The 17,866-nt window shown below is 36.5% G+C and overlaps 1 protein-coding gene across 1 annotated transcript; it reads right to left on the reverse strand.

The window, feature by feature from the left end:
* Positions 1 to 15,305: 15,305 nt before the first annotated feature.
* On the reverse strand, positions 15,306 to 17,853 carry LOC131932468 (dynein regulatory complex protein 11-like). Its single transcript, XM_059289376.1, has 3 exons — positions 17,641 to 17,853; positions 16,274 to 16,390; positions 15,306 to 15,659 (listed from the first exon to the last, which is right to left on the reverse strand). Exons 1-3 carry the CDS (start codon positions 17,848 to 17,850, stop codon positions 15,411 to 15,413), a joined length of 576 nt encoding a protein of 191 aa, XP_059145359.1. The 5' UTR covers positions 17,851 to 17,853; the 3' UTR covers positions 15,306 to 15,410.
* Between the last annotated feature and the right edge of the window lie 13 nt (positions 17,854 to 17,866).

Below are 17,866 nucleotides of genomic sequence, written 5' to 3' on the forward strand. Positions count from 1 at the left end.
ACTTAAGTTGTTTCCCTACATAGAAAATGCTTCACTGTCCCATTGACCCTCTCTGAAAAATTTCTTTCCTCTCCCCACCCAGACTTCTGACACTTTCATTTGACCTTCACCCCTTTTACTGTCATCCTTTGCAATTTTTTATAATCAAATACATGACATCATGTAAATATTCATTATGTACATTTGCAAAACCTTTCGTTTTCATTTGGTGTTCAAAATTATGTTAAAAAATTTGATGTTGATGTACTTGTTTTAATTGCAAATAAAAGTATTAAAAAAATAAATAAATAAATAAAAGTGAAAAAAAAAAAAAAAAAAAAAAAACATAGTACAGTACCACATTATCATCCATTAGCACAATACTACATTGGGTTAAACATAAAGAGCATTTTAAAATTAAACATCATAACACCACACTATGGGGGAAATGACATAGGCAGCTTTTATAAAGAAACGCTAGCTACATTCCAAGGAAACAAAAGCATTATTGGGGAAGACACACAAAAAATATACGACATCCTAATCCAGGGGTCACCAAAATTTTCAGCCCGAGAGCCGGATTAACTATCAAATATACGTTTGGGGGCCAGAATTTCTTCTAGGCATCTCTTTGGGGTGGCAAAGCCCCCCCCCCCCAAACTAAATTCTCTCTCTCTCTCACTCTCTCTCTCTCTCTCTCTCTCTTTATATATATACTAGCGTACCCGTCCCCCGCGCGTTGCCGCGGGGATAGAAGAAAGTCTGACGAAATATATTAGAAGGATATCACCAATGCATTACCAATCATATGTTCTTAGTCGCGTGACCTTGTTTTCTAAAACTGTGTCATTTAAATGTAAACAATGCCTGCGCTTAGATAATAATTATCGGGACACGGGTTTTCCTACACTGCCGCGTGAAAACCTTGAGTGTACATTAATCAATCACCGAAAGAATGAGGTAAAACACACTTTGGTGACCACCCATGTGTCAGGGACATAGAAGGGCGCTCTCAGGAGCCCCCCCCCCCCCCCCCCCCCCACCCCCCGATTTCACTACCGCATAGGCGCAGCGTACGGCCCCTGGCTCGTTAAAACTAACAGGCGCCATCGTTCTCATAGGATAACCCAGCGTGCCAAATAGCATCCTAAAAACAGTGATGCAGATTTCGTCATTCGCTAAAGTGACACAAATGAACAGGATTTTTTTTTCTTTAACACGTAAAAAAATTATTTGACGTGTTTTAAACATCAGTGTGACTGATGCAATATGCTAGCGTTACTATTGTTTTATTATTAGATGCTCGATCTCAATTTCTGACTGGATCGTCTAATAATAGATGCTTATTGCATCACTCGCAAAGTGACGAAACTCTACAGTAGGCTCCTCATATTCAAAAAGTTATGTTTTCATCTTTCGCAAGGTGACGAAACTGTACAGGATTTCCTCGCGTTTCAAAGTTATTTTTAGAAGCCTGTTGTAGTTTTACAGCTGAATATAGTAGTACCCCTTACTCGCTATGCAGGACGCTCGGTTTAACGGATGCCAAGTGCCAACATAGTCGCTCTAAAACTCTGGGCGCCAAACCGTGTATTGACGAAAGTTGTACCCTACATGGCGCGAAAGTGAACGCTTTGAAGTGTCTCATTGTAATCAACATAACATTCCGGTTGCTTAAATTTTTTATAATTTTAATTTTTTGTATCCCCCCCCCCCCCCTCAGCCCACCACGCCGATGGAAAAAAAATTTCTTGAAGCATTATTAAATTACATATTTGCATTTTCAGTTGTTTTTTTTTTAATAAAATTGTAATTAGAGTTTTGTATTAGACCTATGTATAAGTAAACCATCTTAAATTAATGAAAATAGGCTACAAGTAAGAAAGAAGTATTACTATTGTAGATCTGTATCAGTTCTCACAAGCCGATGATGAAAACTGTAATACTAAAGCGAACATGCTAGGCAAACTGATGCTGTAAATTACAAGTCTGAGGCCAAAAAAAAGAGGAGAAAAAGAGAAAAAATAAATAAATAAAAAAATGGATCTGTATCAGTCCTCACAACAATATGACGAATATTGTAATACCAAAGACTAAAGCGAACATGGCAAGCTAAACCGACGCTGTAATTGACATGTCTGAGGCAATAAAAGAAAGAAAAAACGAATTATAATAGTAAAATTCTTGGTCATATCTCTCAGTACCTATGATATTTTACCAACAACTTCATATGAAATTGTAGAAGACCTAATAATTTTAATCACTCTAACGAATATTTGTTTTAACCTAATGCGTTGATAATTTTAAATTATTTTATTAGCCTGGCTTGTGAGATTTTAATATCGTTATTGTTTCTACATCCTAAACAACACACAATAACTGCATTTCTTTGACTTAATTAGATTTTGGTGTGACGGCGTAGTTGGATGGTAGAGTACACGACAGCTAACACGAAAGTCTCGAGTTCGGATCCCAAACACGATCTTTGATGTGTACCTAACTCACGTTGAGGAAACAAAGGAAGCTGGTCCTAGCGTTGGCTACGTTTTCCCCTCTATGTCAAGGTTATTGATGAACGCTACTTTGTCTGTGCATTGATATCCTGGACACGAAGGGGGAAGGGAGAAGAATGTGATTTGGACTTCTAGCAAATGGAAAGAAAATAAGGGGGTCGGCGTGGTCGAGTCGGTAAAGTCTCGAGTTCGAACCCTCGGGCAGATGAGGCTCGTTAGCTGGGAACAGCAACTCGTCTAGGAGAGACAACTCCAAAATCAAAGAACTGCTGCCTTGTAGTTTGTTCTTAGTTGAACAAAGGCTATGGTTGAAAATCCAAAAAGAAAAGCAGGCTGAAATCGGAGTCAATGGCCTCAATGGCGCATAGCCAGTTGACACGTAATCCTTAATTGTGATGGAGGCGTGGTCGAGTCGGCAAAAGCACATGGTTGATAAATTCGAAAAAAGCCTCGAGTTCAACCCTCTAGCAGATAAGGCTCGATCCCTCCCAACACTAAAAATTTAGAACGAAGAAGAAGAAAGAAAATAAAAAGATGCAGTGTTAGAAAATTGTTGGCTTCTGATCAGTAAGTATCGAATTGCTCTTTATTAATTCATATATATTTGCCTCTATATATATAAATGTAAATATATATATATATATATATATATATATATATATATATATATATATATGCATTATATATATATATATATATATATATATATATATATATATATATATATATATATATATATATATAAAGAGAGATAGAGCGATATGCCTGTATAAATATATTTGACATTATGGGAGTTTGATGGTCGAGGGTGCGTGGGGGGGGGGTGTAAAACGATATCCCAAAACTTTAATTTCGGCCCACTTTATGATGATGAACTGCAAAAATCATTGCGGTGCAAGTTTATTACCGTCCATCGTGTTGAAGAGAGGGAGAGCTAGGTGTGTGACGGCTCCAGAAGACGATATTGTCGCGGGGGTTTTTAACAGGTGTGTGTTAGCGTTTAAACGTCAGCTCAAGAGAGGTTCTTACACGGTACGGTTTGGGGGCTGGTTTTTTTTTTTTTTTTTTTTTTTTTTGCCAAGTAAAGAAGTAACGTGGATGAATGGGGGGGGGGGGGGGGGTTAAATAATGACACTATATCGCTTTACCATACCCAGACTATTTAAGCTTATTTTTTTAAAGATTTATACTATACACAGTTGTGTTATAAATCCACCAAGGCGTCATTGAAAATATATAGTGATCATTTATCTTAACATTATTACAGAGGCGTAGCGATTGGGGGGGGGGGGGGGCAGAGGGGACATATGTCCCCGGGCGCCGACCTTAGTTGGCGCCAAAATGGGTTGTAAAAACAAATTAAAATGTCAATTTAGCTGCCAATTTTGCGGTTTGAGGGGGGGGGGGGGGGTGCAAATTGAAAATTTGCTCCCGAGGGGGCGCCAAATTGAAAGTTTGTCCCCCACTCCTCTGCCATTATTATACAAAGAATTTTATTTCGCCGAGTGGCTAAGGGAAACAAAACGTGAAAGCCTTGTTGTGGACATATTTATTTATTTATTAGAAGTAATGTATCACAATATTGTTTTATAAGGTTAAAAGTATTGCAATATAATTATAATTTTTTTTATGTTGAAAACTAATTTGTAGCATAGTATCCTACTCACTTTCATTATTAAATACAACACGAAATAGGGGAGACAACACATAGCTATGTTCTCAAAAAAATTTTTTAATAATTAATTCAGTAATGACAAAGTATCAAATGTCAATCGCTGTGATTATTATGTTTAATTGTGACATAAAAAAAATTAAGTGACTGTTTTCTAGTTTTTTTAATTCATACATTTAAAACTACTTTTATTGGCAACCGTCGACTATACAAATACCATTTAGTTACTATATATATTTAGGTTCTTTTAGCCTTTAGTTTATTATTACATTTGATAAGATTTACAGCCACGTCTAAACAGGGTCTTTAAGTGTGATTAAAAAGATTTTTTAATTGCTTTGTCGTCTAAAAAATTATATATTGTATGATTCATATTTGAAATGTCCAAAAAAGTTTGTAATTTGTTCTATATTACTTGTAATTTAAATGTTTATTAAATTATTATAAATTTTGAATAAAATAATGTATTGCTTTATAACTGAAAAAAAAGTGTGATTAAAAATATAAGGCCTGTAAATGTGTAGGCCTTCTATGTATTTAAAGTTAATTATATATAAAATGTCACAAGATTTAAAGCATTTTACATTGATCACAAATTTTATATAAATCATGTGTAAACACTTAATAATAAAAACACCTTGTTGCTTCTAAAAATAACAACAACAAACATTTTTTTAAAAACCATATTAAATGAATGAAGGTAGCCTACTTGTCAGAAAGAAATATTACTGTTGTAAATCTGTATCAGTCCTCAGAAGCCGAGAATGAAAACTGTGATACTAAAGCCAACATGCAAGGCAAACTGACGCTGTAAATTACATGTCTGAGGCAAAAAATAAATTAACACATATCTGTCTCGATTTTAAATCGCTTATCAGCATTGCAATTGTTAAATCAAACAGCAGATTGACATTGATATAATATGTACAAATGTAAATCTTTTGGTTTCGAGTAATGTTTGAAATTATGTAAACGAGCCGACCCGCGGCGTATCATACGCCGCTATTTAGTTGTTTTATTTTCTACTTTTCAGTAAATCATAATTTGTGAATTCGACAGTACCAATGCTGCCACTAAAAATATTTGCTTTAAAACACTATCAGTAGCTCGTTAAGGACGATAACCCCCCCCCCCCCCCTCCTTTCCCCAACCCCATACATTGTTTTATATCGAAAAGATTTTAAAATCGTTTATATAACTACCAACCACATCAAACTGGACTAAGATCAGAACAAAATCAACTGGCAACAACGGCTAATGATATATTTCGATTGTATATTGAATAATACATGAAATAAGCTCGTCTAAAACCATCAGAAATGATGTTCTATGGCAACGGACAAATCAACTGCCAGTTGAAGTAGAGATCCTCCAGAGAAAATGGAAATGGATTGGCCACACAACCAGGAAGCCTGTATCCAGCATAACAAGACAGGCTCTCACCTGAAATCCACAAGGAAATGGAAAAGAGGCAGACCAAGAAAGACCTGGAGACGTGACTTGTAGGTAGACACCAAGAAGATTGGATACACCTGGGGACAGTTGGAGAGACTAGCCCAGGACAGAGATGCCCGGAAAGCTATTGTCAATGGCCTATGTACCAGACGGGGCGACAGGTTAACCTAACCTAACCACAAGGTAACCCAAGTTTTAACTTGTCCCAAGTCCAACAGGGACTTTTAGCTATTTATTCAAAACCTGGACTTTGGTCAATTTAAAACTACTGACCACAATATAATGAATCAAGTTTTAACTCGTCTCAGGTCCAACAACAACGTTAAGTTATTCCTTCAACTCCGCGACCAGTGTTTCTTCCAGACTTTTTTCTCCGAGGGGGGGGGGGAATTGATATTTTCGGGGGGCGGGGCGGTCAACATTTTCCGGGGGGGGGGGGGGGCGGACACTAGTAAAAGTATATTTTTACTATATAAATTCCATCGAGGGGCGGTAGACTTTTCGCCCCCCCCCCCGAAGAGATGCCTGGAAGAAATTCTGTCCGCGACTTTCGTCAAGTTACTACCGTTGACCATAATGTAAACCAAACTTGTCCCAAGTCCAACAAGGATCTGTAGCTATTTCTTCAACACCTGGTCAATTTACGACCTGACCACCAGGTAAACGTACTTTTAACGAGCATCATCTAACGAGGTCACCGGGTTAATTTATATTCCTAACGGGTCACTTCCATGAGTTTTTGACTTGCCACAGCTAGTGACATGTCTGACAGGTTTGTTTTTGTCGTAGTGACGTGCTCTACTGAGGGGCAAGTGACTACATTACAGAGGCTTTAAAGTTCTTCAATTTAAAAAATAAATAATTCTGTTCACATAAGTTTTGTGTGTGTGCAGTCTTGATGATTGGCATGAAAAGTTGGTTCTAAATGGTTCCAATTTTTTTTTTTGCAGAAAGCATATTTTTCAACCGAAATTGAATATTTTATAACATTTGTGTAATAGGACAAAATTACTTTCAGTTTCATTTAGGTTAGAAATAGTCAAAGGAATAATTATTAGTTATATAATAATAATTTAGAAAAAAAAATATTTTTAATTAGGATTTGTAGAGTCAGAGTGTTGTGGTGATTGGTGATGTTATATTATTTAATATAAATACAATACTACGCAATGCACGATATATCACTATTTAGTATTTTTATCATGGAAAACAATTGTTCTGACTTTTATTGTTATACTCTCTCTGACCGTTCCCGATGACTTTAAGAAGAGGTTGAAGGCAGTTTTTTTTAAATATTTGAATTGATAAAATAATTCTAAACGGCTTTTCAGCGATTTATTTTCGATACAAAAATATCAAAATGAGTGTAATCAATGGTTCAAACCGCTTCAATTTTTTAAAATGTAAATAGAATGTTGACGCTTGCCATTTTTTTAAATTTAGTATGATTACATAGATTTTTCATACCTATTGGAAAGGCGTCATCATTATTTTTCCTTTGAGTTTGTTCTAGAACATAGGTCCAATGTAAATTATCACCACTCTACACATTCTCTTGCCAGGCGTTTAATTTTTAAATAACAACTACAACATTTCCAAATAAAATGGTTGTAGTGCAAATAAAAACAATCAACCTTTTTTTATAAAATCTAACAAAAAAACTAAACTAACCTACTTAATCTAGCATTCGAGGCAAGTAATCAAATTGCGACTAACATTTCGGTTGTGCACCTAATGTACAAATGGTAGTATGACAAGAAGAAACAACCAATTAACCATATTTTTGAAAATCTAATACAAAAATAACTAACCTACTTAATCTAGCACTCAAGTAATTCTTGATAAAGAATGGCTCTTAACAATGGGGTTGTGCATCTAATAAAATGTTATTTACAATTCTTCGTTTTATTTTAATAATATTGTTCCTTTTAAAATATTAGTATAGTTTATTTATTCAAGAGCAAAATTTACCAAAATTCACCGTTGAAATTATTCAAGAAAAAAAGACTTAAATGTCTTATAATATGTACGAAGTGGTACAAATTACCAAAGCCTTACTTATTACGTGGAGAGTTTCTGTAATTACGAACGAAACGGAAAGTTCTCGGTCTATTTTTAGCGCCTGTTTAATTCAAGGCTGTCTAAACGCATTTATTTCTGTATGTTTTTTAATGATGTCACCGTGTAGTTTATGTAATTCAGACAGTGGTTTGTAGAGACAAACAAACGAACTTTGTTGTACGGTGTGAACACAGTAATGGCCTCATTTCGCGTGCAACTCCTTGCTTGTCTGTTTGTTTCTTTAGTTGGTTGTGACTTTGTTATGAAAATTAAACACCCCTTCCCCCCTTTCACACACATGCTTTAAATGTAGACACATTTTAGGGCCTCTACAACAAATAGATTGAAATTTTGAACTAGAAGAGTAAGTTTAATGGTTGGATTTAATAGAGGAAATTTTAAATTATATTTTCATTAACCAATACTGTTGTTGGTACAGGTTATATGTGCGGGGAGGGGGATAATGTGGGCAGCACTGCGATCAGGCGATATTTTTTTATCAATTTTCATACGGGTCAATTAGGTATCTTTTTTCTTTCAGTAAATTCTGTCAATTATTTGGTTTGGTGTCACCCTTGATTGTGTCACTATTGTATTATAAGGAGAACAAAATGTTCAACAATTAAAACGGAATAATAGTGTATAGATTATAGATCTAGATCTAGGAATCTACCATTTATAAAATAAAGTAAACAAATTGGGGGGGGGGGGGGGGGGTTGGGCGATTTAAACTCGCGCTTAACTTTCGGAGGTGGCCGTCGTATTGCAAACTATTAACAGGTTTAAGCTACATGCACTAAAATATGGGACGGCGTGGTCAAATGTTAGAGCGCTCAGCTGCTAAAAAAAAGTCTGAAGTTCGGATCGTGGTGTGCATAGAAATATGTTGTAATGGGGACTGGAGATCATTTGTCCTGATATATTTTGTCATTGAGACAAATAAATCAAATAAAGCTTCCTCTATAGACCTAGCGATCCATTGGGGAAGATCTTCTTCTTCTTCGTTCTTAATTTTTAGTGTTGGAAGGGATCGATCCTTAACTACCAGAGGGTTGAACTCAAGACTTTTTCGAATTTATCAACTATGAGCTTTTGCCGACTTGACCACGCCTCCATCACAATTAAGGATACGTGTCAACTGGTTATGCGCCATTGAGGCCATTGACTCCGATTTCAGCCTGCTTTTCTTTTTTTCTTTTTGGATTAGCTTCCATAGCCTTTGTCCAACCAAGAACAAACTACAAGGCAGCAGTTGTTTGATTTTGGAGTTGTCTCTCTTATAAGAGTGACTGTCCCCATCTAACGAACCTCATCTGCCCGAGGGTTCGAACTCGAGACTTTTCGGTTTAGCAACCATGAGCTTTACCGACTCGACCACGCCGACCCCATTTGGGAAGATGAAGTGGAGTTCGTTTGTTTCTTGACCGCTGCATATGAAGGGAATGTGTGTTCACCACTTCGCTCAGCCGGCTTTACTTTCCCTTACATGAGTTTGGGTGGACTGAGGGACGTACTGCTGACTTGGAACCGGATTCGAACTCGAGATTTTCGGGTTAGCAGCCTAGTGCTCTACCGATAGGTCACTCCGTCCCATCCTTGAGATAATTGGTACTGAGATATTTTACCCTGAGATCATATTCATATTTTGTCCGTCAGATATCTTTTCTCAGATATTTTGTCTCAGATAATAATGCCATTGAACCGTTCTTGTTTTTAAATTATGGAATTCTTTTATTGATTTATACACAAGATCAGACACTACGATTTAATTGTTAACCTATTAAGATAAATTACCAACCCAACTGGACCTGAAGAAGATAAACATCACACTATGTTTACATCAAAACTACAGCTAACACCTTCCTTTTTACTTTCTCGTATATACGTAGTATAGAGAAAGTATTGTAATCGTGCAAAATAAAAAAATCGAGATTTTTACAAATCTCGACGTTTTACACCTCACTGATACGGAAAAACATAATTTTGCAATCTTGTCCGTATGTCTGTGTGTGTGTGTGTCTGTCCGTGTGTGTGTCTGTGTGTAAACACGATAACTTGAGTACCGTTACAGCTAGGTTGATGAAATTTCATATATAAGTATTTTATCAAAATCGTAGATCCGTATCAACTTTTGAGCGATTTTCGATAACCGGAAGTGGTACTTTTCCTACTTTGAATTTTTCAAAAGCCTATAACTTGAGTACTATTTCAGATAGATAAATGAAATTTCACATGTAAGTAAAAGATCTAATTCTCTACCTTCTGTTAAATTTTGAGTAATTTCCGTTGACTGGAAGTAGTAATTTACGCTACTTCCGATTTCTCAAAAAACTAATGTAAATTTTTAAAGTACTAATAATATTGCGCACTATTATACGCGTTTTTATTCGGCGTTTGCTTGGTGCGCAATGTTTTTTTTATGAGATTCTATTCTATTTTTAAAAGTTTAAGTATTTAAAATGGATTAAAAATCATAACTATATCCCCAGTTACCATCCCCTGTTGTTTTATATAAGAATATTCGAGAAAGTTTAGGGGAGATCACTACCGGTTTATTTTTACTTCATCGTTAAAACGAAAACTTGTTTATAAAACTATATATTTAACTAACTCAGAAACAGAAAATAATACATCTCAGAAAAATTAAGGAACTAACACTGTCCTTCTAATAAACATCTAATTCGTGTAACAAATCTTACCTTCTATACAGTCTTGCAAGAAAATAATTCCTGTTGTAGAGATCAGAAAGTGATAAGCTATTCCAGTTGACGGGATCGCAGTGACATTGTCACAATCACACGGTTGGAAATAAAGGGGAATAAGCGGCGTTGTGAGAAAGAAAGGTGCAGGGGAAGCTACTCATGGCTAATACAAGTGTGATTTATGTTATGGTGGGGGCTTTTAGTTTTAAGATGTGGGCCATATAGGACATGGCTTAATGTTCAGACAGGGGTTCTCATCTTGTTAGGTTGGTGTGAGTTTAATTTTAGTGGATAAGTAAATGGTATGGTGAATAAATGGGTGGCAGATAAACATGGATAAGAGAATATTTTATGGTTTGAGTTTTACGTAGATAAGTTTATTTTCTGTTTAAATTAATGGATGGATATATGTGTGGATGGAAAGATGGATATATGGGTGGATGGATAGATGGGTGGAGGGATAGATGGATATATGGATGGATATATGGAAGGATATATGGATGGATATATGGATGGAAAGATGGATGGGTATATGTATGGATATATGTATGGATATATGTATGGATATATGGATAGATATATGGATGGATATATGGATGGATATATGGATGGATATATGGATGGATATATGGATGGATGGATGGATGGATGGATGGATGGATGGATGGATGGATGGATGGATGGATGGATGGACAGATGGATGGACGGATGGATGGATGGATGGACGGATGGATGGACGGATGGATGGACGGACGGACGGACGGACGAACGGACGGATGGATGGACGGGCGGACGGACGGACGGACTGACAGACGTTACGGCACTTAAGTTAGTGTGATATATGTCAGGTTTTAAAATTAGTTTTTCTAAGCACGACACCAGACTTCTGACTTTAGGATTTAAACTGTACATTTTTTATGCGAAACTGCTTTAGGTTGAAATATGGCTGTTACTTCGTATTTGCTGTATATATTAGGCCTAAGTAGCTAAGTCTTGTTTCTGGAGTTATATAAGTACAAGTATCCTTGGAAAAAATTTAATTGTTTCAGTCGTGTATGTGTGTTCTGTGATAAATAAACCTGTGGAGATGTACCACGTGGCCTATACACGTGGGGTTGTGTATCACGCGATATATATATATATATATATATATATATATATATATATATATATATATATATATATATATATATATATATATATATATATATATATATATATATGGCATGTTGTGTCTGTTGTCGTTATACCTGGTGTAGAGTATTAAGTAAAGTTCCCTTTCAACCTTGACGGTCTATGGGGCAAGTGAAGTAGAGTTCACGTGTTTCTATGACCTCGGCATATGAAGGGATAGTGTGGTCAGCACTATACCCAGTCTCTTTACTTTCACTAATGTGAGTCAGGTACCCATTAGAGCTGGGTTGACTCAGGAACGTTAACAGACATGAACCCCGATACGTGATAGCAGTTGTATGCTCTACCATGCGACTACGCCGTTGACTGTGTAGTGTATTACGTGATCTATATTCGTAGGATATGTATCATGTGATAGATTGTAATTAAAATTAATGAAAAACTATAACTTTATTTCATCGATCAATATTATTTCAACTAATTTTTTTTTTTATCTTTTGTAACAATATTACTTTCTCCCTCATTTCATCTACTGTCCTTGTGCCATACCATTGTTTCTTCCATACTTTTTTCTCCGGGGAGTGAGGCGGAGAACACTTGATATTTTCGGGGGAACGGACAAAATTTTCCGGGAAGAGAGGGCGGACACTGATAAAAATATATTTTTATATAAATTCCATTTCGTTCGGGTGAGGGAGGGGGGGGGGGAGACTTTCTTCGGCGCCCTTCCCCCGAAGAGGTGCCTGGAAGAAACTCTTTGCTATACATCAAAGAAGGGGGTAACAAAAAAACACGGCCTTGCTGTACATTAACTTTTCGTTGTACATTTTACATTGTACCTGGCATAGTTTTAACTTTAGACTGACTGGCTACCTGGCCTGGTGTACTTAGAAGTTATTTATGTGCTGGGGGTTCAGTTACATGCGTGGTGACACTGAAAGTACCGGTGCGAAACGGTCGACTAACATAGACTACATCAGTGTGAAATGGTCGACTAAATTTGACAATATCAGTGGGAAACAGTCGACTAAATTAGACAAAAAACGGTGTGAAATGGTCGACTAACATAGACTATAGCAGTGTGAAAGGGTCGACTAACATAGACAATATGAGAGCGAAACAGTCGACTAAATTAGATAAAAAACGGTGTGAAACGTCGACTAACATAGGGGTCGTCCATAAATGACGTCACACTCGTAGGGGGGAAGGGGGTCTGTAGTTTTGTGACGGTGTGTGATGAGGGGAGGGGGGGTGGGGGGTTCAGATGGTGAGACGTCACACCTTTGCATTATAAAAAAAGCAATGTTAAACAGAATTTTAGCCGTTATTTCGCGTTTTAAAAAAACTGTTCTAATAGATTGTAATAGGAATTGATTAAAATATTATGTTTAAAGAGTTCAGACAAGATTTTGGAAAAATATCGATGTTTTAAGAAAAATTCAACAAAAATTCCCACATAGACAATATCAGTGGGAAACAGTCGACTAAATTAGACAAAAAACGGTGTGAAATTGTCGACTAACATAGACTAATGAAACAGTTATATAGTGTTCAAAAAGACGGAACTCCTTTTCTCCAGTTAAAAATTATATTTATTATATTTTTTATAAAAACAAATCATCATAGATAAAAGTATCAAAGTATATCCATAAAATAAGACTTTTGTATTTAATTGATTTTTTTTCTTGCAGACACCTCTAAACAAAACAAAAACGGGTAAAAGTCTGTAAAAGTTTTTTTTTAAAGTATCATGCCAAATCTACAACATACACTTTCAACAATACACATTATACGAAACAAAAAAGGCAACTACCATATTCAACTAAGCAACATATAATTATAACTACTGTTGGTTCTACAATACAATTTAGTCTTTTGTCTATTTAGAGGTATTTTGTGCGTGTTTCACATTAATATCTTCATCCAAACCTAAGTATTTAAATATCAAAAGGTCAAATATTTGCATAACAAACCTAAGCTGTTACTTAATCTTAAATTAAATATATACGAGCGCAATATACCATGTGATTAATATTTTACCAATTATACTCTATCACATTTAAAATTTTATACATACTGCAAAAATATTAACATGTTTATTAAAAATCTTGCTTTATAAATTAGCCTAAAACAGTTATTGAGGGCTTCGATTATCTATCATCCGATTCCGGATACCTCATAACGGAACACTGTACCTCCGGGCAACTCCGAATAGAAGTCGGTAGTTTCCGGAAGGAGAGGATATCGTGGCCGAGTGTTAAAAATAAATAATGGCTAAAAATAGATTACAGTCACATGTCGACTTGTTGAAAATAAATTGGTTTCGGTCCTCCAAATTACAGCTAAGTCATTGTTTAAAAAAAAAAAAAAAAAAAAAACACTACGCGATTTAGGTTTTTAAAAAAGTTGGATTACACAAAAACTAGCAAGTGAGTCTACATGCTCTAGTCCAAACGATCTCGTTGGTCCTACTCTAAATTAGTCAGGGATTTAGTAAAGGAGGCTAGGAGTTTCAAACAGTAATTAGGTTATTCGTTTTTTTTTGTTTTTTTTTTTACAATCTTAGTAATATTTGTTTTTGTTCATTTTATTTTAATGCAGGCCTAATTAAACACATTTAAAATAATCTTTTTTTTTACCGAACGCTATAAAATACGTCATTTAATTTTTATAGTGTGTAAAAAATGTTTAAACTATAAATGGCTAATGGCTAATATAAATGGTATTCAAAAATAAAGGTAAATAGTTATGTATATATATAATATAATATGCGAATTCTAGATTATTTTTAAAAATGTTATAAAAAAACAAACTAGTCTGTAAATTACTAATAAAAAATCTTTCCTCATATTCTCCATTCAATTACTCATTTTTATGCTCTATAATGTACTTCAAGATAAATATGATAGGGATAAATTCGCGTCACTATTTACATAAATAGAAAATACAATAAGGGCATTTTGAATACTGGATTGTACATTGTTTGGGAAATTCGCGATTGACAAGATGAAAAAAAAAATCCTATTCTAATACTGAAAAGTGTGACTAGTCATTGTGGTACAGTTATTTCAAGGAAAACAACGTTGAAAAGTGCCGTACTAAAGTGCTTTTTCAAGCCAAATGCACTGCCGTCTTATAATACAATGAACATAACGTCGGAACTATTCTAATACTGAAAAGTGTGACTAGTGATTGTGGTACAGTTATTTCAATGAAAAAACGTTGGAAAAAGTGCCGTACTAAAGTACTTTTCAAGCCAAATGCACTGCCATCTTATAATACAATGAATATAACGTCGGGACTATTCTAATACTGAAAAGTGTGACTAGTCATTGTGGTACAGTTATTTCAAGGGAAACAACGTTGAAAAAGTGCCGTACTAAAGTACTTTGCAAGCCAAATGCACTGCCGTCTTATAATACAATGAATATAACGTTGGAACAATTCTAATACTGAAAAGTGTGAGTAGTCATTGTGGTACAGTTATTTCAAGGAAAACAACGTTGAAAAAGTGCCGTACTAAAGTACTTTGCAAGCCAAATGCACTACCGTCTTATAATACAATGAGATAACGTCGGAACTATTCTAATACTGAAAAGTGTGACTAGTCATTGTGGTACAGTTATTTCAAGAAAAACAACATTGAAAAAGTGCCGTATTAAAGTACTTCGCAAACCAAATGCACTGCCGTCTTATAATACAATGAATATAACGTCGGAACTATTCTAATACTAAAAAGTGTGACTAGTCATTGTGGTACAGTTATTTCAAGAAAAACAACGTTGAAAAAGTGCCGTACTAAATAACTTTGCAAGCCAAACGCACTGCCGTCTTAAAATACAATGAATGTAACTTCGGAACTATCTCTCAGTGTAATGATACCCTATGAATCTACTATTCCTCCGAATCAAGTAGTTCATCCAGCTCGTCCATAGCCCTCAGCCAGTCCATGTGTTGCTTGACCATTGGCGTGGACATGTACCAGTTGGTCCAGACTTCCGTGACGTCCGGAGGTTTGCCCATGAAGCCCAGACACTGCAGGAACTCCTCGTTCGTGACCGCCCTCTTGCGGGAGATGCGGTCAGCGTGCAGAACGTTGTCCACGACAAACTGGATCTCCCTCGCTGTGTAGCCCTCGGTCATCTGGGGAGGGAGATGGGAAACCAGGGATAAACATGGGTTAAACCTGAACTAAGCCGAACTAAGCCTGGGTTAAACCCGACCTAAACCTGGCTTAAACCTGGGTCAAAACTGCGTTTAACACTGAGATTCTGTCAGGCGTCTCTTTGGGTTGGGGGCTGACGAAATGTCAGTGCGCCCCCCCCCCCCCCTATTCTCCTCGAAAGCTTCTAGTGCCTTTGACTCAACGGATACGTGCGTGCTCTAGAAAACTAACCTTAGACAGCACGGATTCGTGCGTGCTCTAGAAAACTTACCCTAGAGAGCACGGATACTTGCGTGCACTAAAAAAACTAACCGTAGACAGCACGGATACGTGCGTGCTCTAGAAAACTTACCTTAGACAGCACGGATATGTGCGTGCTCTAGAAAACTTACCTTAGACAGCACGGATATGCGCGTGCTCTAGAAAACTTACCTTAGACAGCACGGATATGTGCGTGCTCTAGAAAACTTACCTTAGACAGCACGGATATGTGCGTGCTCTAGAAAACTTACCTTAGACAGCACGGATATGTGCGTGCTCTAGAAAACTTACCTTAGACAGCACGGATATGTGCGTGCTCTAGAAAACTGACCTTAGACAGCACGGATACGTTGAGAGTGGAAGCTTTAAACGCCGGAAGTCTTGCCAGGAAGGCCGACCAGATGGCGGTCCGGCTGCCGTACTCAGGGATGGTGAAGAGAAGAACGTTCTAGAAAAAAATAGAAATTGGCAGCCCCGGATAAATAGATGAGTGCATTTTTTTTAAACACGCAGGCAAGTTATGTGGTATAGCATTCATCGTGGGTTTTTAATGGGTAAGATAACTGTTCATCCTACTCCCGATTTAATGCTGGGTACTGCTAGAGCTAAGTGGGCTCAAAGATTTATGTTAATCATTCAAAGTCCTGACCCTGCCGAGGTAATGAGAGTGGCTGAGTGATAAGGCACGCGAAAAATAGCTGAATGACTACATGTTCTATTCTTTGGCTGGAGTCCTAATGATTTTTTAAAAGTCAATGTAAAGTTGGTAGTGTATTCTCAGGAACCACAATACCGTCATATTCCACCACAGATACAGCCGAGCTATACTTTATCTGTACTATAAATTATCATCTCTTGCAAAAGAAATTACTTAACCCTTGGATAGTAATAACACACACGACCACGCCGCAGCGAAATAAAAAATTATCAATTTAATAAACTAATATAAAAGTGAAATAAACAGGCAAGACAACAACAAAATCTAGCCCTAACATTAAAAATGTGACGTGGTGGCCTAGAGGTAGAGAGCTGGACTGCTAACCGTAAGTCTCGAGTTCAAATCTGGGTTCAAGTCAGTAGACCGTCCCTGAGTCCACCCAACACTAATGGATATCTCACTAACGTTAGGGTAAGTAAAGGCGGCTGGACATAGTGCTGACCACACTATCCCTTTATATGCCGAAGTCACATAAACAAGTGAACTTCACTTGCCAAGTACACCGTCAGGTTTGAAATGGAACTTTACTTATATTATTATACAAAACAGCAACAAAATCTAGCCTTAACATTAACAATGATATTATTATACAAAAGAGCAACACAATCTAGCCTTAACATTAAAATTGATATTGTTATACAAAAGAGCAACGAAATTTAGCCTTAACATTAAAATTGATATTATTATACAAAAGAGCAACAAAATCTAGTCCTACCATTAAAATTGATATTATTATACAAAAGAGAAACAAAATCTAGCCTTACCAGTAAAAATTGTATTATACAAAAGTGCAACGAATGTTAGCCCTACTATTAAAAATTGACATTATTTTACAAAACAACAACACAATGTCGACTTAACATTAAAAACTCGACAAAACAATTACAAAATTCGGCCATGTAATTTAACATTAGCATTATTCTACAAAACCACAACAACCCTCCCACCCCCATTCCCCTCCCCATCCCCCTCCCACCTACCTTGAACATAGAAAACATCTGTGGCCGCTTACAATTGAACGGGTTGTGTGTTTCCCCGATCAGCACCATGCGATCGCCGTTTTTCACCATCTTCATGAGCGCGGGGAAAAACGACATCCATCTGGCCGGGTTGTCCTCCTTCTTGCCCAACCACTTGGCGGTGGAGTAGAGGTTGTCGCACTCGTCGATGTAGAATACGGTGGGTTCCATAGCTTTACCCACCTGA

This window comes from Physella acuta, unplaced genomic scaffold (assembly GCF_028476545.2).
Source record: "Physella acuta isolate Inbredline_101_S28 unplaced genomic scaffold, ASM2847654v3 ptg002184l, whole genome shotgun sequence".
Lineage (NCBI taxonomy): Eukaryota > Metazoa > Mollusca > Gastropoda > Physidae > Physella > Physella acuta.

Coding starts and splice junctions, on each gene's coding strand:
- LOC131932468 (XM_059289376.1), bottom strand. CDS start 17,850: ATGGAACCCACCGTATTCTACATCGACGAGTGCGACAACCTCTACTCC. Junction 16,391..17,640: donor AGATGTTTTCTATGTTCAAG/GTAGGTGGGAGG, acceptor ATTTTTTTCTAG/AACGTTCTTCTCTTCACCAT. Junction 15,660..16,273: donor ACGTATCCGTGCTGTCTAAG/GTCAGTTTTCTA, acceptor CTCCCTCCCCAG/ATGACCGAGGGCTACACAGC.